General features: G+C 40.0%; 2 protein-coding genes across 3 annotated transcripts in view; both read right to left on the reverse strand.

Annotated features, from left to right (window-relative positions):
• The window catches only part of tub (TUB bipartite transcription factor), a 53,533-nt gene extending 44,452 nt beyond the window's left edge, over positions 1-9,081 (reverse strand). For both annotated transcript variants that reach the window (XM_052063646.1, XM_052063648.1), the window contains exon 1: positions 8,796-9,081. In XM_052063646.1, coding sequence (XP_051919606.1) covers positions 8,796-8,851 — 56 coding nt within the window. In that variant the 5' untranslated portion in view covers positions 8,852-9,081. The remainder of the gene's footprint in view (positions 1-8,795) is intronic.
• Positions 9,082-11,707: 2,626 nt separating this feature from the next.
• rras2 (RAS related 2) overlaps positions 11,708-24,101 on the reverse strand; it is a 39,541-nt gene continuing 27,147 nt past the window's right edge. The window contains exons 2-7 of the mRNA XM_052063682.1: positions 18,554-18,641; positions 18,333-18,435; positions 15,467-15,575; positions 14,415-14,533; positions 12,419-12,894; positions 11,708-12,348 (exon numbers count right to left, since the gene is read on the reverse strand). Of these exons, the coding sequence (XP_051919642.1) occupies positions 12,807-12,894; positions 14,415-14,533; positions 15,467-15,575; positions 18,333-18,435; positions 18,554-18,641 (507 nt within the window). The 3' untranslated portion in view covers positions 11,708-12,348; positions 12,419-12,806. The remainder of the gene's footprint in view (positions 12,349-12,418; positions 12,895-14,414; positions 14,534-15,466; positions 15,576-18,332; positions 18,436-18,553; positions 18,642-24,101) is intronic.

The raw sequence follows: 24,101 nt of genomic DNA on the forward strand, positions 1-24,101 counted from the left end.
GTAAAAACACAGAAAATGTGTGATGAGATTTGGTGATGCTGGAGTCTGACTGTGAGCATGCTTACCTCAAAGTACATAACTGGCGGTTACAATTTTCTACTTTCTTTCACACTATTCTTCTCTTGACACCAATTATAATAAAGAATATAAAGTTACAGAACAAAAAAGCAGCTTTTTTCCACACTTTTTTTGAAGACATGCCCTGAATCGACATCCCAAAGTTTGATACAATATATAAAAAGTACACAATCAGAAGAGACCGCAGTAAAGCTGCTGGGGGTACTTTTAGGGCTTGTCGCTGGGGCGGTGCCCTTCAAGTTAGTGGTTTTGAACACAGACACTTGCGCAAAGTTCCCTTCGCAAAGTTCACATTTTTAAACGTCTCTCTGAGAAACTGACTTATGGATGTGGATGAATGGAGTGTGGGAATGTCTCTTCCCCACACTTAGTACTTAATCAAAACATGGCTCTGTTGTCATGGACGCATGTGAAAGATTTCCTTTGAGTGACAAAGTTAAGCCAGACCTTAAACGTGATGTAGAAATCACGATACAGTCTCCTGTTGACTGAAAGTCAAGATCATTTCGCACCATTCAGCTAACACTGGTCATATACATCAACGGCCATCCACCCACAACAACATTATGTAAACAATCTCATTAGTCTTCACAATGTTTGTTATGCTCAGCTCGAATGTCAGAAAAATCACTGTTTATTTATTATTGTGGTTGCCGTTTACAGTGAGGCAGCATTGCATAATACTGAGAGGTGTTCATACTCACTAAAGCTAAACAAAATATTACAAATACCTTGACTTTGACAAACATTGAAATGAGTTGAAATGTCATTAATCTGTTCCATCCCAACAGAAAGGTTTTACTTTCACGCTTCTTGCACTGTATTTTAATATAATTATAAAAACCAAACAAAGGAGAATATAAATAAAGCCAAAAATCACAGAAACGTGCGCGCACACACACACACGCATGCATGCACGCACTCATGCACGCACGCACACACATACACTTCATGATCTGTGTTGGGGGTTGGAAACATGTGGCTCTTTAGCGCCGCCCTTGTGTCTCCCTGGAACTTTTTCAAAAATGTTTGAAAATGGAAAAAGATGGGGGAGGGAATTTTTGTTGTTTTAATATAGTTTCTGCAGGAAGACAAACATGGCAAACATTCTTCACGTTTTCCAACGCTGTAAAAATGTGCAGAATATTCAATTAAAACATTCCTGTCAATGAAGATGTGTGTCATATCCTGCGACACAAGTGTCTCTTTGCAGGACGGGATGTCAGGCAGGTGGCTGTTGTTAAAAAAAATAAATAAATAAAAACGGCGTTTCATGTACAATTCACTGAAGGTACTGGCAGAGAATAGGAATGTGGATGGCCGAGAGAAACATTTTTAAATGGTACATGAGAGCTACGAGAGTTAAACACTGCTAAAGTGCGTCCCATTATGGGTGTTGCTCATTATGGTGTGTGTGTGTGTGTGTGTGTGTGTGTGTGTGTGTGTGTGTGTGTGTGTGTGTGTGTGTGTGTGTGTGTGTTGATCGAAAGTAGATCTTCAGTCAAAAAAGGTTGGGCAACCCTTCTCTGCAGGATGCACTGCAGGGAAACAGATATTTTATCATGAAGCCTCATTGTGCATTAGTAGCCAACTTAGTCATTTTGATAGGAGGCTAATATAGCTAATATAGATACATACAGCATCTGTTGCCTCATTTTAAGGCTTTTAATTTTTTGCGGTTCCAGACATATTTGTTTGTTTTGTGTGTTTTTTTTTTCGTCCAATCTGGCTCTTTCAACATTTTGGTTTGCCAGCCCCTGATCTGTGTAGGGATGCGAGCCTTTAAGGAGCATTGCTTTGTGAGTGACAACAGGAGTCCTGACTCCCGCTCACATTGGTTAGTTCAATGCCATTGTGCAATTCATGCTCCTTGTGAGTGTTTTCATTTTTAATTTGTTTTAAACTCTTTGTCCCATTCGGTACAAAGCTAACAGTACATGAGTGACTTTGATTTGATGTTATGTTTTGCTTCCCTTCATGGGTTTGGGGTGAGGGTTATATGTACCATTGCTGCCGCAATGGTCAGAGTCAAGGCCACAGCTGGTTCGTGAAACTGCTCCACGCTGCTGTTATGAAGGCACACCTGTTGCTGAAAGGGTCATTTAACACAAGTCCACTTTGATGCAAAGGAAAACCAATAACCTGCCCTGATCTATTACAGCATCAAAGTGATGAGACCTCAAACACACAGGCTACTCATATGTTGTACTGTAGAAAAATGTAGCGGTGACCAAGCTACTGTATTCTGTGGGTATAAAACAAGTTGTTTTAGAAAGAGCACGATTACCAAGGATCCTAAGCACCCTTTGATTTACATACAAGTGGCATCTACTGACAGTTTAAATGTCTTGTAAATGTCTCCTTAAGACATTAGTCATAGTGTTATCTGAGCTGAACAAAGGTTCATTATTAAAAAAGACCAATGAACACTTTTCTTGATGAAAACGTTGTTTTTCTTGGGACTGACTTTGGCAAAAAGATATTGGCTGGTTGTCAAGATAGCAGAAAGTGCTTTACTCATGCAGAATCAATCACACTCGAGGGCCAGAGCCAATAAAGCAATCGTCTCTATGCAGCTGACTCACTATCTATTGAAATTTGCTCTTCTTTATAATAAAGATGGGTACCAGTTTGGGACAGCGTCGTGAGATCGTGATTAGCCCGTCTGCCTCACAGTTCTGAGGTTCAGGGCTTGAATCGTTGCATGATACTGTATTTCTGTTCTGTTCCAGGCGTGAGTGTGATTGGGAGGGATTGTTTGTCTTCATGGGCCATAGGATTAGTTGGTGACCAGTCCAGGGTGTACCCTGCCTCTGCCCCAAAGTCAACCCAGGCAGGCTCCAGTTTAACTGTGCCCCAAACAAGGGTAACCACTATAGTAAATGGGTGGCTGGATGGAGGTAGGGAGAGAGGGATGAGGATTAAAAAAAAATTCCCTCCTGTGGCATGTTTGCAACATGTGGTTCAAAATTTGATTTGTGAAATCTAGGCTCAGAAACTCACACACTGCACAACACTCCAGCCCCAGTTCTTTTTTTTTTTAAGTTGGCCTCCTCAAGTAGAGTACTTGTAAAAGCAACACTCATGACCACCGAGTTTCAAATGATTTGGAAATTGCGACGGAGATAACTGCCTGGCGAAACCATACTAACGCAAAGACACATGAAGCGTGTTTATAACATACTATAGCCCCTCTACCCCGCCGTCCCCATTATACAATAAACTTTAAATAAAAGCATGAAAATGCAAGGCAGAGCTTTCCAAAATCTGGATATTATCTTGTTAGCCCACCTTGTGCCTCCATCTCTAGGCTACAGTGTTTGCTGAGTGGGTGCGAGAACATTGTGAGATTGCGCGTACTGTATGTCCAAGCACTGGCAGGCACGCCATGACTTACAATGCCTAAGACCATACAAGCCTGCAAATGTAGATACACCGCCTTGGGATCATCAATCATCACTTGACTGTGCTGCAGATCATCATTATTCAGTCCAGACACTCGAATCGCCATGACAAACGTTACGTTCATTTGTAGCATGACAAATGTTTCTATTGACTGCTGTCAGGCTAGAATAGACGGTCCTGAAAACCTGGACTCACCCCCACTCACCCATTTTTAATATGCTTATACAGTACCGGTATTTATATACTTTTTGTCTTCTACTTTCTCCCTTTCATAATTTTGCTGCTGTAAATTGGGAATTTCCCAATTGTGAGACAAATAAAGGTGTTTTTATCTTATCTTATCTTACCTTTTGCAATAAAAAATGCTGTGCTTGGTTCAGCATCTGGGTTATCAATACAATTTCTAATCAGAGGTCGATGATATATTTTGAGATACTCATGCTCAAAGGCATCCTCTACCATATACTGCTGATAAAATCATCTTTTTAGGTTCCACTGTCTAATACTTCTTTCCTTTCAAGCCTGAGCTCAAGGTAATGTTGACTCGTAACATACCGTACATTTCAACTCCATGACAGAAAAAGACAAAATGTTGGCTCTTTGCAGCCAAGTGGTCCAACTTGAGTCAGCATAATTTACACTAATGTCCGAACGGTGCCCGTTTTGCCATGTGATAGCCTCTTCCCGAATCAAGTCTGCACATGTGCAGTCAGCGGAACTAGTCCATTGCACGAGAAGGAAGGTGGAACGTATCATGATAGTTCAAGCATTTGGATGTTTTTTTTTTTTTTCAAAAACACGAACAGATTAATGAAAGTAACTGCCCCTTGGAAATCTCAGTTTCCTGTGTTTTCTCAATGCTAAGTCAGATCGTTCGGTGTTCAGTCCTGGATTTGTAGACAGAAATACTGTTCATATGCATCCATCCATCCATAATCCGAACCGCTTATCCCCACGTGTGTAGCGGGATACTGTAAATAAATAATGTCACATCAAAGTACATCAGAGAGACAGTGTGTGATTCATCAATCAATTCAACAAATAACCAAGAAAATAAACATGACATGGAGCAACACAACCAGAAACACGGCGTTGATTCTCCTCCTGGCCTCATTACGACATGCAGCATTTTCTGTCAACCAATGAACTGATTCCACAAGGATAATAAAGCATACCGTGGCAAAAAAAAAAAAAAAGCATATCCCAACTATTGGTGGCAGAAAAGTTTGACAGTTCCGATCTGATATTTTGGGAACAGTCTACAACTGAAATGCAATAAAATGCATACAAATCTGTATGACATGGGCCATGAAATAAAAAGAAATAAACATCAGTACATCTGAAGTAGGCAGAAAGAGTTTGGGGTTAAATTTGACTTTAAAATGTACAAATGTACCTCCACGAATCAGGGTAATGTTCTGATGAAGGGATAGGAGCCCAGTCTGATAATGTAATGGAGTACAAATTTTGTTACCAAGTTAATGTGACATAACTGTAAATATTTGCAGCTATTTGTAGTATTTGTATATTGCTTTGATATGCCTAAAAAGAATGCTTCCAAATGTCCATTTATAAGATTAAAAATAATTAGTGATTCAGATTAACCCAACAAAATCAAAGCATCAATATTCTTTTAGTGATTACGAGCTTGTTTAGGCATGTGATGAACATGAAAGTAAGCTCTTTAACTATGTGGATAATAAAAATGAATGAACAATATATATGTAACCAGGTGAACCTTACTTAGATGCTTGTAGTGAAGGCTTCCTTGTTTAACAAATGTAGCACTGTCACTTTAAGAGCCACACTAGATCAAAACACGCGGGAACATATGCAGCGTGTGAGAATCAGACCAGAAAGGGTGACATGCACGTAAAGGAGGGTAGTCGCTGAACTGTGCCCACTGCTTGTCCCAACTTGATACACCCATGATCGTCCTCGTAACCCTGGCGATATTCAGGTAATTGGTAACTAGGTTACCATGACGCATGTTGGGTGTTAATTTTGGACAGATGATTAATTAGTTGAATGGTATTTGTAGAGCACAATATCTGGAGTGGTTTGGGTTGGAGTTTGACATCTACCACTAGTGAGTCGTGTGAACAGCTGTACAGCGTAAGTGTTCGCAATGTTATAAGATGTAAATATGTTTTTTTACTGTAAATTATATGAACTGTGTTATCTGTTCTTTAGAGGGGAGATCATTTATTTTTGACCACGTGCTTTGTACACACCCAACACACCGGAACATATCGAGTAAGTGTGGCTGCATCTCAAAACATTGGGTTGTAATGATTATTTGTTCTGCACTAAGAAGTATTGTGGCTTGTAAATAATGTATTTTTATTTCTGTTTTCCTATTAAGCAAGCCACTGCTGTTGTCTATTGTGGTGTAATTGTCTGTAATCTGTTAAATAATTTTCTTTGATCTCTTAGATCCCTGTTCGACCCCTTTTAAAATTCAGTTAAGATCTCAGTCTTTCATCTTAATGCTGAACAATTCTTCATTGTTCAGTCGGGAATAAAGCCCACCTAAAAATTATTTTGTGTCCAGTCCAGTCTTTCCAAAGACCCGGCCACACATATACACATATACATTATATATATATATATATATATATATATATATATATATATATATATATATATATATATAACACCTTTCACTTTTTAAACATATTTAAATATATAAGTGCATTTAATATCAGTATCTTAACTTACTTGAGTAAAAATTCCACAGGTTGAAACTAGCTCCAACCCCCCCACCCCCACCCCCTCACCCTTCACTCCAACCCCCCCAAACACACTGAAAATGTGACCTGTCTTGTAATGGAACAGAGACTTGAGAATGCTATGGGGACCAAACGGAACAGCAGTATTAAAAGAAATGGCTGATCGTTGAAAGAAGCTCTGAAAACCGTGATTAGCAACAGCAGCATCAATTCCCCTGGTGTATTTGATCCATTTCTTCACTAAATGACAATGTGCTTTCTATTTTCTCATAGCCGTTGTAATTATGATTCATTTATTTAATGAGTGGACATGCCAAGAATGCTGCCGCTTTTGCCAATGTCTTACGCAAAGAGAAGTCATTACACTAACGCCATTGATTCAGATTTGGCCTATTCTGACAACAAAATGGGCTCTTCAGTCATTTGAATGTTCATAAATACGCCCAGTCAGTGTGTTTATGTAAACACACACAGTTGGTCACAGAGGAATCACGGGGGCCTGGTATTGGGAATGATCTTATTCGTCTTGTTACTACTGCACACGAATAACAAACAATATTTATTTATCGTTATTGATCCTTGCACAGTGCGCAGGACCTTGCAAGCCGTTCACAGTTCCCAGTGTGGTGAAAAATCTTGGGCTGCAAGATATCAGCGGCTCGAGTTGCGGCCTCTTGGGATGTGCAAGAACAGAATCGGAATACCAATTATACAGTCAGAGGCAGCTTGTACAGGGCTGTCTCCTGCTGCCATACAATGACAGATCGCCAAACCAAAACAATCGACAGGAGCAGGAAGTGGTGGACAGCTCAGCTATTGTTTTCATTATGTATGTGTAATTATACTGGCCGAGAAAGAGACAATGGTGGGGATAACACAATGAAATGCACACTCTGTATTATTAATGGGTTTTTCAAAACAAACATTTATCATCTGAAGGATGTACACCAGACTGACCCTCTCACACTCCATGCTGACGTCACAAAAGTCAATTTGTCTTTGTGTGGGACAGATTAACCCTTTCAGGGACAGCGGTTACCGCAGTGGACAGCTTATCATGTTATCAGGTAACAGGTTATCATTGTTGGTGCATGGAAGGGTGAAAATGGTGTCAACACCAGTCCTATCAGCTCATTCTTGTACATGCCGCAATTCCACTGATGTTGAGACGTCCAATGCATAAATAAATACTGAATGCTTTTGAAAATCGACTAAACACTAAATGACAAGATATTTTTATTTAAACTGATTAACTTTATTGTTGTTGGGTTTTTGGGGGGTTTTGTATTATTTTTTTTGTATGCATTCTCTTATTTTGAATTTGATTCCTGCAACATGTTCCAAAATTGCTAAGGCATGAAAAACAAGATAGTGGACAAATTGATGAATTCTTAAAAAATTAATGACAATAATACTACAACAAAAATAATCTGTTCCATTCTACAGGTGAACTAGTGAATTAGAAGCGTGTGAGTCTAGGATTGAGTATTAAGGAGCGTCCAAGTAAGGCTCAATTGTTCAAAAGCAAGGATGGGGCACAGTTTACCACTTTGTGAACAACTGCATCAGCAAATAGTAAACAGTTTAAGAATGTTTCTCAACGTACATTTGCAAATAATTTCGTGATTTCATCATTTGTGGTCGATAATATCATAAAAAAATTCAGGGAATCCGGCGAAACCTCTGTACGTAAAGTGGCAAGGTCGAACACCAATGTTGTGTGCTCATTCCCTTCGATCCCACAGGTGGCACTGCATTAAAAACCTTTGTTAAAACTCTACAAAATGAAAGCCATATATCAGAGGACTGAGAAACAGTGGGCCTGAGCGCATTAGAGATGGACTGACACAAAGTAGAAATGTGTGCTGTGTGTTTTAAATTGTTTTGGACGGGCAATTTAACAATACAAAAAGCTACATAATGTTGATGATAAATGGGCTGTCACTAATATAGAACTTTTCTACCTGTAATACTCAAAGCGCTTTACACTGTTTCGTCATTTACCTACCGATGACACAGCATTAGGAGCAACTAAAGACTCCGTATCTTGGTGAGGGACACTTCAACGAGGTCACAATGGTTGGGGATTGAACCTTCAACATCTGGGTTGGGAGATGACCTCTCTAACACTGAGCCAAGCCACCTCTATAAAAATGACTAATATTAATATCACATCGCCATGTACAATACATATACCTGTCGGTGGCCAAGGCGATTACATTCTATTTATTTGTGTATTTATGTCATTTGTGTTCTATTATATATACACACAATATGTAGTATATAAATAAATACATAAATATATATACACACACACATACATATATACATATATATATATATACACACATATACTGCATATACTTTACTTCATAAAAAAACATAACAAGCATATTTATTCTCTATTTTATGGGGAGACTGGAACAAATTAAGAGCACGTTCATTCATTTCCATAGGGAACGATGATTTGTGATGCAACTGTCGTGGTTGAGCCACAGAACAAATTGAACTCCCACCTAAGGGCACCACTGTAGACAGATCGAAAGATAGATAGATAGATGGATAGATAGATAGTATTACCTGTCATAGCTCCACCGGCTGTACGACATGCTCTTGTTGCCGCCGACCCCCTCCATATCTCCGGCTGGACTACAGTGTGGGAAGCCTCGGTCGGTCAGTCGAAGACGCCTCCGTCCTCTACCCCAGGATTCGAGCGAGCAGAGGCGCTGTGCGTCCAGTGGCGTTGTTGTTGGTTTTGAAGCGCCGGTCGAATGAGAAAGGCGTAGAGGCGCGTGAACTGGCTATCAGTTAAGCGTGCACGCGCGTTTCATCGGTTCCGGCGAATCGATGTTGATTTGTCAACTCGCGCGTGGTAGACGTCCCCCCTGAGAAGACTTCCTCTGGATTGAAGGGGAGGCGTTTACGTGTTACATGAGCTGCTCACCCACTTGATGGAGCGCCAAAGCAACCGCGAGTCAATGGCATATTACCGACGACAGTCAGTGTTTCGAAGTAACCAAGTGGAAATACTTTGTTACCGCGCTTAATCCTGGCATGTATTTTCCGTGCACACATCGTGCAAGAAAATGTAGCAATACTTGTCTGTAGGTTTTATGTAAAAGGTACGCCTGTTAATACTATAAGTACATGCATTTCAGGCATTTATAGTTTCAAGGTTTCCCACAATAGCACAATTCTCCTCGGTTTATGACACACTGGTAAATCTGAAATCCATTTTAGTAAATAGCGGTTCGAGCAGGGGTGCGCAATTCCAGTCCTGGAGGGCAGCTATTGTACAGGATTTCCATCGCTCCCTGTTGAAACACACCTGATTCAAATAAATAGGTTCAATATCAGGCTGCGCAGAGTTTGCTGATAATCTGATCATTTGAATCAGGTGTTGTTATAACAAGGAGAAATGGAAAACCTTCAGGATGGCGCCTGCAGGACTCGAATTGCCCACCGCTGCATTCGATGACTGGCGACATCCTTGGTCTACATTTTGTAGCACTTGTTGACAAAGAACGAAATTTTTCAATTTTTGTGTGTCACTTTTGGAAAAGTCTTCTATTTTCAGTGTGAAAGAATGACATTTACAGTATTTTATGACTGTTAAATATCAAGTAAAATCTGCTGGTCAGTTATTCGTCATTCGCCAGTAGCCAAGGCCACCTGTCCATCATCATTAATCTGTCATTATTTTAAGCCAAACCAAAACTGTCACAATCAGTCATCATTCAATGAAGTTCGTCACAACTATCTAGGGACCGTCAGAATGTCCGTCAGTCTGTTACTATTCTAACGGCACATCCATTGTCAGGACCACTATTTCAGGACTGTCAAATCTTCTTCTTCTCCGGCGGTGTTGCGCCGAAAAAGACTTATCAAAATTGTATTACTGTACCTACTACGCCACAAGCATTTACAGCACAAGCAGTGTGCCTAATCCGGTATAGAATCAACAGTTTTAAGTGTTGTTGAGTCTCAACATCTTGGATATTTGTTGTTTTTAAAACGGTTCTCTGGGCCAGAAGGAACTAAGGTGTGGTCTGTTAGAAAGTAATGGGCATTGAAGAGTAGCGTACATAGTGGTATATCATAGAGTTTATTGCAGCCTGGCCAGTGGGAATGAACTAAACAAAATGCCAAAATTACTCACTCTGGGCCTGTATGCTTATTTAACCACAAACAACAACTATAAATCATACCAAAAAAAGGTGCAGTGTTGAATCTGCTGAGATAATATGATATTTCACACACACACAAAAAAAGATTCCATTGAATCTTTTCTGGCTCAATGACAGTTTTTATTTTAGCATCTCTAAACAAAAGTTCAACACAAAGCAAAAAACATTGCTATGGGAGAGAAAAAATCAGTACGATTGCGATGTACGATTGCATTTCCATGGGGATGGGTTCCTGAAATTTCAGAAATTCGTAATTTTTCATTTTTGTAACCCATTTCGGCACCAATACGCATCACGTCCTTAGCTGGTATAGCATTTCCTCCTCAAAATGAAGATAAACAATCACTCCAATTGCAAGCCACAAAAGCAATCTTGATGAACAGTTCAATTTGGCTAAAACTGGATAATCGAACACTCCGCTTAACACCTATTCACAACGAAACATTACAGTAGTTTGATAAGAATATAAAGTTTAAAATAAAGTATAAAAAGTATAAACATTTCATCAAGTCCTTTACTACCATCATCAAATTGTTTTGTTCTCCAGATACAAGTTGATATGAAGACGTGTGTGTGTGTGTGTGTGTGTGTGTGTGTGTGTGTGTGTGTGTGCGCGCATATGCCAAACATGACGCCACAGGTGGAAGGTCCAGTTCACGTGCGGCTGCTGAGCACATTCATTTTTTTTTTATCCCAACAGAAGAGCACTGAGGTGCAAAACAATTAAGATCAAGGTTGTGACCAAAGGTACAAAGAAAATCTACTACGTTACTGAAATGATGAATCAGGTTGTCGACGAAATGTTAATCACACGTTCACATTGGAATGGAACTGTAAAGACCTTGTAAAGTGAATTCAGGGATTTGCTTATATGATATACATTTGAAGATAATTGCTCAAAATATGCAAAAATTGTGCCTCATGACGCTCTTCCATTCGGGCATGCATGCAACCTGCCCCTCCCCTCGGTATTTATGAACTTGGCTGCCTTTGCTTGCATCATTGGTTAATCAGTGGAATTACGATGTGCATTTAATTACCTATGCCTCCAACCTGGGTAGTCTGCTGGCGTGGCAGCTTTAAGCGCCTCATTGTCAGTTGTGAATACAGGCACGACACTCGAAGGAGAGCAGAGGAGCAATGAAGAGGGAATTGTTTTTTAAGTCCTAATTGACAGCATGTGGACGATAGAAAATATTCCAGCCATCAGTGGCTTTATGCAGATACATTTATGAGGCTCACACGGGACATTTTTTGAGCACATTCAGCAGACACAGGAACAGAGAATGGGGAGATTTTGAAGCCTCGTTTTATATACTTGATTTATTTATTTTCACTTCACAGGGACTTTAAAAAGTATGTTCATGTAACCTCGTCTAAATGTAGACTTTATTTATGTTTTGATATGTTCTCGTGTGTGATTTCTGATGTCAAGAACATGTGAGATCTCATTTCAACCCACTGAACCACCACCTTGAAAGAAAGGGATGGGAGGATCCATCAATCTATAAGACTTGAAAATAATAATCAGAGTAAGACAGCACACTTCAGACATTCTATGTTTGGCAATCGAGATGGAAGCAGAAGCCACAAAAAAAATCTAGAAGTTATATCACTGTAGCTTTAAGGTCTTGTCTAGGCATCATTTATGTACATCATATAGTCACTTTCATATCTGCAAAACCAACCTCACACACTCTACTGTGGTGATTTAATAATCATTAGAAATACACTTTAAAAATCACGACAAATCTCACATATGTACAGTAGCAGATTAGCACATGGGAGAAAAGATGGCACAACATAACACAAAGCTTCATAAAATAATCTCTCTGCTCTGTCAGACACTTGAAAGGAACTTGGTAACATTCGGGAGATCTATATCTATATATAGATATAGAGATAGACAAATAGATATCTATATCTATCTATATATATATATATATCTATATATCTATCTATATATATATATATATATATATATATACATACATATATATACGTATCAATACACACAGGCACACATATATCTTTTACTTTGTTTCATTCAATCTCGGCAGCAAGTACAAATCACTACAAGGCAAGAGAAGTCCTTCCGAGTACAAAACATGAATTGGTCAGGCTGATTTAGAAGGCAATGTTTAGTCATGTAAATCGGGTTATGGCTGAAGGTAGAGTGGTGTTTTGTTTCAATTTTGGCATTGTCACTCGTCCATAGTCAAGTCCTGGGCACAGAGACCCCAAGTCCAAGTATCCCAGAGATGGGAAGGTCTTGAGGGGAGCTGTCTGGAGACATGCACGTGGTGGAGAAGGCAGCGGTCAGTCATCCACGCTGGGATGTGATGTCAGGCAAGTGGGCGGGGCAACAGAGAGTAGCTGCATGAGTTACAGTGATAAGGCCAACTCAGACGATCACACAATGGCAGCCGCTCTTGTCTTTCTCTTTTCTTGTCGGTTCTGGCGACGGTGGACATTCCTGTTCTTGGAACTTCCTGGGAGTTTGGAGGAGACAAAGCAGATCTACTTTTACTTTACTTTAATGGGTCACTGTTGAACAAAATCAAGTCAAGCAAATAATATATATATACTGTATATATACATATACAGTATATATATCATCCTCACATAAAGTATAAAGTGTTGATGCTTTGCTTGATTATTATGGCTGCGTTGTTACAGAGCACGGTAAATAAATCAATCCAAGTGGAATACCAATATCATATTTAGGTGGGAAAAAGTCCTCCTGTGTATGGAAATACTTGGCTTAATGTGTGGCTCTTATGTTGATACTTTTGCAAGTTGAGGGGTTCGTTGTTTTTAGTGGATAGCTCTTCTTTACGAATGACAAAAGGAGAGATGGAATCCTTTCATGCAGTTTATGAAAAGGGGGGAGAAATAGACGTCTGCACCGCAGCACATTTGAGAACACAACTCTCGTAACTAAAATCACTTCCTGCTTCTCTTACTTAAACAGCGAATCAGAACCTATCAACATAAAAACATGTCTAAGCAATTATTAAACAACAGCATATAATTTAGGAATGCTTAACATGAAATAATATGATGCTCAACATAAAATAAGCTTACACTTTTTATGTAGTTTCGAGTAGACAAAACATATTGGAGGCTAATAAGGCGAGTTGATAGTTGGACATGCATGCGCATGACTGGCTGCCCTTTATGCCAAACATGTGACAAATTCATCACGGGTGATGACAGACAAGACTCCACTTGTTTTTGTACTCAATCGGTGTCGACAGGCAGGTGTAGTATCTATCAATAGTATAAAACTGGGAGGGATGGAACTGAATAAATTAAGGCCATGGAATCGACCCACACTCCCTTGGTGAGCCACTGGTCGATCACGATCGACGGAACGTAATGGGCACCTGTGTTCTAGATGCACGGTGTTGATGCTTGGCTGTTTATTCTTTGTCTGTCTTGTTTCTGACCACAGTAAACAAATCAATCAAAACGGAATACCAATCATTTTGAGCTCAGTCGCCATCTTGTGGTATCTGTGTGTAATTACAATGTAGGCATCAATTATTTCCATAATTTCATTATTTAAGTCTACAGTATGAACCTTGAATAACTAAAATGAATACGGATCATATGCAATTGATGCCACATATCTTACTTGCATTTAGCCTGTAACACAAGGCATTTGGTTTAAAAAATAAAACGGTGGGAGGACAACTGAAGCCCTACGTGATCACACAATCACTTCACATTACTTTGGACTCTATTTTGAAAAAGTGTGATGCGAGTTCTTGTTTTATAAAGAATTTTATGTATCAGCGATGGACATGCTTTGCAAAAACAAAAGTTGACATGGCTCCTACCTGGAAGCTACTGTTTGTGTCAGGCTGGTGAAGTGCAATCCGTGTTGTAGTATCGGAGCATTTTTACAAAGATGAGTGCAGACTTTCAGTCTCGGTACTGATCACGACGCTAGTGTTGGTGCATCTCGAGTTGACGCCAATAACACTAAAACAGATGAAGCACCTACCTAATTACTCGAACCAGCTCGTGAAAAGCCTGGTCGACATTCATACGGATTTTGGCTGAAGCCTCCATGTAGGTGACCTTCAACTGTCTGGCCAGCTGCTGGCCCTCCTCTTGAGTTACCTGAGGAAGATAGACAGAGGTAAACAATCAAAGGGCCCAGAACACAAAACATCTGACAATGTCAAAAACAGACAGTGTCTTGATATCTGCTGTCAATGTAATGTCAAAAGAGGTTTGTTACTATTATGTTGTAAGCATTGCCTACATTATCAGGAAACAAAACAAGTAGCAAATGAAATCTTTTAGGTTGTTAAAAATATTTGTCGATACATTACTGCACTTGTCTTTTAGAGTTCTGTGTTACATAAAAATGGTGACACGCTGAGAGGACAACAAAACAATTACCGGTACTTCATAACAAGGAAAGATAACGTTATGCTTTTTGTGTGGTTATGCATATAATAATTGTCTTACGCTAATATTTGTCACTTATGGAAAGCCATTTGAGCATTCAGTTGATATCCTTGACACCGTTTTCCATAGTTGCTTGCCCAAAGTTATACTGCAGTGGTTTTGTTTCATTTGGAGACTGAAAATGCAGACGTTGAAAATGCAGACGTTGAAAATGCGCGCTCAGCAAATATTCTGGCTACATCTAAAATGAATTAAATTGGCTTACAATTTATGACCTGCAAGTACAGTCTGTCGAAGCACAAGAGGCTTGAAACAAAAAACGATATTTAAAAGTAGTCGGTACCTGCAGTGCTCCTTTTCACCATATGAGGGAGCTGTAGACTGACAAAGCAGCAGCTGTGCACCAACGGCCCCAAAATACCCAATTTCAGCACACTTTTTCCTTTATCCACCCTCCCCTCTGACGTCACCATTTCTCCAGCTGCTCTTTTATGCTCACTCACATCCTGTCTGTTAGCAGCTAGCTGCAGCTGCGAAGCTCACTTCCATTTCTAATATGCAGTTGTGAATGGTGCTGATTGGGTCACATTATCTCATCTGATGATTACACAGGAGAGGTGTGTAATCTGTTGGACTTACTTGTCTCTGTAGCTCCAGATCGGCTTTGTTCCCTACGAGGATCATCGGGAATTCATCCCTGTCTTTCACTCGTAGAATTTGTCTTTGAAATTTGTAGATTTCTTCGAAGCTGTAAAATATACAACACAGTATATTAAGTGCGATGTGGCAGTGCAAATGGATGACGCAGTTCTTTTCCAATAACGCGTGCAATCATTAACATATGTAGATATGCACACGCTTGAAACCGCAAAGGAAATCCACCCACACAGCCATCACCCTGGAGATGGGGGCTCCAAGGCCGTAAGTCTGACTGAGGGTCTTGAAAATGAAAGACTGCAGCACAGTATACAGTACACACTTACATACAAATAAAGTTGCTCGTTTGTTGCTTGGGTCTAAAGTCTGACGTTGCCTTTTTACAGTGAACCCCCGCCGTTATATCACGGCTCATCTTTTGCATCTCATACATAAGTTTTCATTTTAAACTAATTTCCGTAAGCCCTCCAATGGTGTCTCGCATTGTTGACTTTTATAAGCGAAATGACATGGTTTGGTGTTAAGCTATACGATGTTAAATAGTTATTGGTTTTGTGTCAATGTGACATGCAGCTTAAACTTGGAGTAACATTGAAACACTTGAAGCAAGCACAGGGTGCATCTTTTTGGGAGAACTGTGAGAGTGGTGAATCTTTTTTTGTTGCCTTCAAAGTGGTGTCATAAGCCAATTTGTTTCACAGCAAAAAGTAAGATCAGGTGCAAAGCAATACTTTAAAAGTGAGCTTCAATAAGTTGAATGTGTTTAAAGCATTTGGATGAAGTAAAACCTGCTTTAATCATTTTACACAGTCTGTCTATATCACATACACTGAATATACTGTATATTGCCTGCGTAAAACGGCAGTTCATGCCTCAGTAATAGCAAATAAGTACATAAAATCAGCCATAAACCCAGGATGGGATTGTAAACACAAAACCACAAAAAAGTCGCACCTAGCAAATCTGGAAAGACTTGACTCACATTCGGTAAATGGAGGAAGGAAAGACTGTTTACAACATAAACATTGAAGGAGGGGAGCTGTGGGTGCGTGGAGAGATACTGTATTCAGCTTAGTGGACAACCGAGTAGGAACAAAAAGATGTTTGAGGCATATATCGATAATACTACACCTGTACACCTGTGAAATAGGTGAGTGAAAATGTCAACCTCTTGACATCAACAGTCATATTCATTCACTGGTGAGATCATCGTGCATTCTCATGATTACCAGCGAATGTACAAAATGTAGAAAAAAAAGGGGGCGGGTCAAGCTGTTTTGTTTTGCTGTTACCGTGGATTTGTTATTTTAGCAATGCAGTATAAAGGAATAAAGGAACAAATAGAATGTCACTCGGTGGAGTGCGGATCGCCAACAAAGGTGAAGGGTTTGTGAAGTACTTTACATGGAAATGGAGGATCAAGGACAATGCCATTATTATTCTTAGGGGTCTTCACCAAAGCCATTTGTTTGAACTAAATTACCGGTACTTCTACCCAGATCCTCACCAAAACAGATGGATCCACTCTTTGAGAAAGTATCATGGAATTAAGATTGTGATATCCTTTATTTGTCCCACACTGGGGAAATTTACATCCTACAGCAGCAAGAATGTTGTTTTATTCCAAGTACTCTTGCTATCTGTGTCTATATGATAGGGTAAATAAATAACTTCATGGTAGCATCCCAGTGTGTACCTAATGAAGTAGCTGTTGGATTTTATGCTGCATTAGCTTGTCCAAACACTTGAGTGAATACAATACAATACAATACATGCTGATTTATATAGCGCTTTCACAACAGCGGCAGCGGTAACAAAGCGCTTTACAAAACAGTTAACATAAAGTAAAATAATAAACACAACACATAACATAAAACACGGACAGTCGTGCAGTCCTAACCACTTTTCCGTCACACGCTTTGTTGTTTGAAGCGGTTTGAGATGAAAGAGGAGAGAATCAAAGTGTTCTTTAACCAGTGGATCAGAGACGTCATGCTCAAAATGTGCACACGTCGGCTACAAGCTAAGTTTCAAAGTCAACAAGAAGCTGTAGCATCCATTGACGAAAAAAAAGATTGGTTCACTTCTCCTGTCCCATGGAAATCCATTTCAATTCCAAGCGGCGACTCACGGTTCCAAATACGCATCGGCGCTCTTCGCCAACGCTCCTCTCTCCTCATCCTCAACTTCAGCGGCCATCCATCCAGCCGCACCAACGCCAACTGTCCAACAGCGCTGACATAGCCACTGAACAAATCGGGGTTGTGAAAAATGCTGCCCATTACTGGCGCAAAAAACACAAGCGCCCAGGTCTGTCCAGCACCGAGTCAATGGCGCCGCCATTCCTCCCAATCAAAATCTGTGCTGGTACAGGCGTGCTGCCGAGAAGGCGCAACCACCAAGCACAGATACTGCTCCTTTGACGAATGTCGTGGCCAAAAAGCGCATGGAAACAAGCTGGATTCATCTCGCTGTATCCAGCCGTCCATTCATCTATTAAAGTTTCATGCAGACATCAATCAATAAGTAATATCGACACTGTGGACAGAGGTAGTGAAGCTACACTACTGTTGACTGATTCTCTTAGCCTCGTTATTTTGACTTCAATGTCAGAGCGAACAAGCATTCTAAATTTCTTTTGTCAACATCATCGAACTCAAGTGTGGAAAACAAAAGAAAGAGACCCAAACAATAGTGAGAGACTGCCGAAAAAGAAGTTAAGATTTATGGTTCTGGTTGAGGGAGCGCTATCAAGAGGGCGTAACTCTGAAGAGTAAACAGACATGTGTGCACACATAGAAAGAAAGCGGCAAGCACTCACTCGTCCATGATCAGAACTGTCACTCACCTTCCTCTGTCCGTGACTGAGAAGACGAGCAGGAAGCCCTCCCCTGTCCTCATGTATTGTTCTCTCATGGCTCCAAACTCTTCCTGCCCAGCCGTGTCTAGAACTGCACAGACAGCCATTTCAACATCAAATACAATAATCTGAAGACCAACATAGTCTACTATGTGTGTTGGATTAGTGCGTAAAGCAACTGAAGATGTGGATTAACGAGGTGCACTTACTGTCCAGCCTGGCTGCCCTTTCGTCAATCACACATTGCTTGGTATAAGAGTCCTCAATTGTCGGGTCATAGTCTGTGACAAAGTAGGACTGCAAGACATAGAGATAGAGGATTTTTTTTTTTAAAAAAAAGATACGGTCAATGTATTTGATACGGACCAATCACAACTACTGATGGGTATAGTGATAGTTTAGACAAGCATTTTGCAAACATTTTACACAAAGTGCCACTGAACTTTGCTATATAATATAGCAAAGTTCTATATTATACTATATTCTACTATTCTATAATATACTATATATACTATATAGTATATAGTTCTATAATATACTATATTATACTATATACTATAGCTCTGATAATAGGAATTCATTTTACCAATATAAATGTTCCCATATGCGTAAATGAATTTGAACGTGTTGATTTTTTTATGGTGTCCATTCTGAAAATACAAATATTAACCAAAGGCAAGCATTATACACCACACTATCGACAAATCAACATTTTGGAAGCCATTTGCCCAATACTGTTCACCACATTGCTTCTATTCTGTAATACAAAGTAGCAGCTCCGATGTGAACCTACAGAGACCCAAGGGGAAAGTAATCACATAATCTTTATTATAAAGAGACCATTTTGCCTGTAGCAATCTTACTTACTAACAGTCAGCTAAGAAACCGGAGAGGAATATAATATTTGCATAACATGATGAGACACAGTGGCTCAGACGATGAATATTTGCTATCACCATTACAGTGAAGAGACTTGAGTTGCAGGTTTTGAAAAGATTCAGGTTTGCATCTAAATTAAATTGCATCAGCTGTTGGGGGAAATTGGGCTTCAAATTGTCTTTCCCCATTGAAAGAATAGAAATGACATTAATCCGTTCCAGCCACTTCCTCAAAAACAACCAAAAAATAACGTGTTTTTATTTAATCAGAAAACCAACACTCTAGAATGTTGTACTTTTTTGAAAGAGCAATTACATACCGGTAATTAAAAATAAATAAAAACATTTTGTTGCAATTTTTGCTTCACTCGTTAATCTAGCAGATTTTGAGGACCAGTTTGGAATTGTTTTAAATAGACAACATTCTAATTTAACTCATTCAGCAATTTTTTTAAATTTATGCTTTTTTTTTACCATAAATGTCAAACATTAGAGGCAATAATAGGCTTGATACCTCTGTTTTAAAGAATGAATTATGATGTGTCAAACTGCTGCATCTTGTGGAATGAGTTCAGTTAAAAGAATTCATCCATCCGTCCATTTTCTGATATGTTTTATCCTCACAAGGGTCGCGGTGCATGCTGGAGCCTATCTCAGCTGTCTTCGGGCAGTAGGTCGGGGGTGGGCACCCTGAACCGGTTGCCAGCCAATCACAGGGCACACAGAGAAAACCAACCATCCGCGCTCACACTCACACCTAGGGACAATTTTGAGTGTTCAATCAGCCTGCGATGCATGTTTTTGGAATGTGAGGGGGTTGGGGGGGGGGGAGTACCCGGAGAAAACCCACACAGGCACGGGGAGAACATGAAACTCCACACAGGGACAGTGCAGCTACAATCGAACCCGGTACTTCTGCACTGTGGGGTTGACGCGCTAACCACTGTATCACTGGGCCGCCAGGTTAAAAAATTCATTTTTTAAAAATTGGAGAAAATAGTACAGGACCTCCAAAAATCAAAATTTAGTAGAGTATTAAATAAGTAATAAATAAAATTAAAGTAATTTGGGTATTTTAAAAATGGGCAGATTTTTACCATATCTTAGTGGGTTTAGACACCAAAATTAGTCCCCGGTCACAAACATTTCCTGAATCTATTTTGGGGAATTGTTTGAATCTCTTTTCTTATAATATAGCTGAGCTTTTATAATCTTCTTCAGCTGCTGCACCTCTCCCCTGACACATTGAAAACTATTGCCATGGACTGGTCACCACTCAATCGCAGGGTGACAGAATGAAAATCTGAATGAAAATTAAAGAGGAGGTCAATGGAAAAATACAATACTTTTGCTAAAGTAGCATACATAATGTACATTCTATTGCAAAACGTTCTATTGTAATATTAGGTCGCAATAGAAATATGATTACAGGTGTGCATTACTTCAGGATATGGTGAGGAAAAAATATAGATGTTACAATTTTAAAGATATTTTTTCATCATACACGTGCATAGACTTCTTCAAAAGGTGTGTGCTTCTGTGTCACAGAGAAGACTTTTTTTTCTTGTTTTGCTTCAAGCAGAAAGGCAAGAGAGGAAACAGCCCCTCTGTACTTTGTTTTTGCTTGAAACACCGCAGACACAAGTGACCTTGCCTTTATCATCAAAAAGCAGGTCAACACACGGTCTGCTCTCACCCAGCCATCATTGCATAGCTTTCAACTTGTCTATTTTGGCATATAATAAAGTTAGCCAATGACTATGGGAAGTACTTATGCATATGCATATTGTCAATAGCTGTGTTATACTTATGCAGAAGAAGCAGGTAATCTCTCCTCACACTCCAGGCAGTCTGCAGCATACAAGTAAGTATGAAGGCCCAAGTCTCATCCGTTCACCACTGTTGAATAATTCATCAGTATTACTTTGTCCAATGCTGCGCTTCAGTGCACCACACTTTCTGCGTGCCTTCAGACAACCAAACTGAACCAGAGTGAAAGTGACGGAAAGCGCGTTTGTGTTTTCCCTCTCCTATTAAGTCTCCCTCCGCTTGCTGTCAACCTCTTATTCCTTGTTCAGTCAACCTCAGAGTGCAGGAGCCAGCATCACACTCCTCCAGCTCACCCTACAGTTTGGCAGAATGATTTTCTATAGGGGCAATCCAAGAAATGGGTGCAACATGACTCCGAAGATGTACCAATAACCGCTGAGTAATACAAGGCTGAGTCATGTTCAGTAAAGTCACCTGTGATACCATCATAGATGACCACATCAGAAGTAGCCAGTATGCAATTAAAGTATACGTCAGTCATTGACCCACCACTCAGGCCACACTTTCCAAAATGACAGTGATAACTTTGTCAAGTTCTGTGTTGCCTTACTTTGCTATCTTCAACTATTTTTTAATGAGGAACAATAAATACTATATATGGCTGCAGGGTGGCACGGAAATCGACTGGTTAGCACGTCTGCCTCACAATGCAAAGCTCGCGGGTACGAATCCGGCCCCGGCCTTTTGTGTGCAACGTGTGCAGGCTCAATCCCTTCTGAGCCTTCACTTAGTTCTTGGCACTTCTAATAATGTCTGGTCTGCAGACCTGAGGCAATGGGCAGGTGCGTAGGGGTGAAGAAGCTCAGAGAGTTGTAAAGTGGGGTGAGGCCATTTAAATATTAGAAAATAAATAATAGAAGAAAAAAAACAGAAAAAATAACTCTAAAATGTATAGGGAGTCAGTGAAGGGATGCCACAGTTATGTACTCCCTCTTATGAGCACTAGTGAAGAGGCGAGCAGCAGCATTCTGGTCCAACTGGAGACGCTTAATGAAGGACTGGCTGACTCATATAATTAACAGAGAGAAGCCCTGATTCTAATTCTAATAGAGTTTTTTTTTTTTGGTATGCCTCTTGTTTATATTGATGTCTGTATTTCTGCAAAAATATGTAGGCTACTTTGCTTCTGTTTAGATTTGATAATTTTATGTAGCAGCACTACTGGATGCATTTCTCATTTGATGCAGATCTGCACAACAGGGTCAATTGAAGGCTTTCGAGTGTCAGTATGAATGTTTCTCTGTTTGTTGTAAGTGCTCAAGTCATCCATGATACTGAGGCTCTGATGTGGTAGCAAATGGATTAATAGAGGGCTTTTGTTCAATGTCACATGCTCTTAATACGCAATTGTAAAGGAAGTGCCTTGACTGAACCTGGATAACTTCCTACGGTCAAGTCCCATTGACATTTTTCAGTGTTAATGAGGGCACAAGGAAGTGGACACATTCCGACAAATTCAGATTTCCATGGAAACACTGAGCAGCTGTCATGAGGGCAAATCATGTTCACAATGGAATATACAGTACATAGAATATAAATCGATGATTTCCCCTCCCTCAAGCGAGAATCACAATAAAAAATAATAATGTAATTATTTGAAGGGTTGGGTCAAAGTTCTGTTGCATATTGATGCAGAGGTGCCTTGAGAAATGATTGAGCTGGGTCATGAAGTGGGGCTAAAATGGCTAACTTGCCCTTTAAATGTAGTCTGTAACACTACATACAGTATTTCAGTTGTGTGGTATCTCAGCGACCACCAGGCGTTTGTCAAACGGTGGCCACCTCCACATGACTGACATGCTTGTTACATGGATATCATGTCAGGTTGGTCATGTGGTATCGGGGTGTTGTTTTGGAGCTGTAATGAGAACTAAGTAGGCTACTGTCATAACATGCATACACGACATACATCTGTATCGGCACCCTTACTGATACTGTTGTCAGAATCAACAGACATTTTGCATGAACTTTGCTGCCACAACCTTCCATAGTGTGCCTTGTAATGTTGAATGAATCTTAAGACGAATAATATGCTGCCATTACGCAAGGCATTCAGCCAGTGCTGAAGTCACCTATTACGGGTATGCGTCCTCAGCTCCACCGACATTCTTAACGTGGTGGATATTAATCTCTATTCGGCAGTCAAGTTGAATTAAGGTTTTGATAAAATCAGCATCCATATTGGGTAGCCCCCCCCACCCCCGCAAGAATAATCCTGCAGTACAGTTTCATGTTAGTTGCAAGGTGGCAGCTTTGCAGGAAGGAAACTCCACCTTTGCAGCGGCCGAGTGGCAGTGATGTCACAGGCGACATGTTCTGGGACCCGCCTTCCATCCAAAGTCCAAACCTGTCACTCAGTTCCCTTCCAGCATTCCAGCGCTCAAACTCCACCCCACCCCACCCACACAAATACACCAGGAAAACAATGAAGCCTCTTTTCAACATGAAAATTGGAGTGATCAAACTTGATTGTACTCGTGACATGGGAAACTCATCCATCAATTGTCCATATTTGTTGATCTCACTTGGGTCGCAGGTGAGCATGAGCAACAGGGTAAGTTATCGCTGAACAATAAATCCGTGCGTCTGTCTGTTTTCGTCTGCCCACTGGTGCCCCAGGCAGACACGCATAAGAAACCAACACGATGGCCAATGTCGTGGTGCAGTGTGACAAAAAATGGTAACATTCTTGTTTATTCTATTTAATTATCTCATTACTGTATGTCTGTATAAAGTCCAATATTATGGTGTGCTATTTTCAGTGTCATTAAAATGCACAAACATGGCTAAAGGATTCATAAAACAAAAAAAAAAAGATGAAACTGACTACACAATAAATTTGTGTTTCATATAAATAAATAAAACATTAATTAATAAATAAAACATAATAAATGTTTCAAATAAATATAATGTGTTTGTGGGCAAACCTGAAAATGTCTTCATCTTTCCTCTGCTGACAATTAGTGACAGCTAAAAAGTAACATTGACAACTACGACAAAATAACAACTGCAACATCTTGCAGCATTTTTGGATCTGGAGGATCTGTTT

The sequence above is a fragment of the Hippocampus zosterae genome, chromosome 4, assembly GCF_025434085.1.
Source record: "Hippocampus zosterae strain Florida chromosome 4, ASM2543408v3, whole genome shotgun sequence".
Classification (NCBI taxonomy): domain Eukaryota; kingdom Metazoa; phylum Chordata; class Actinopteri; order Syngnathiformes; family Syngnathidae; genus Hippocampus; species Hippocampus zosterae.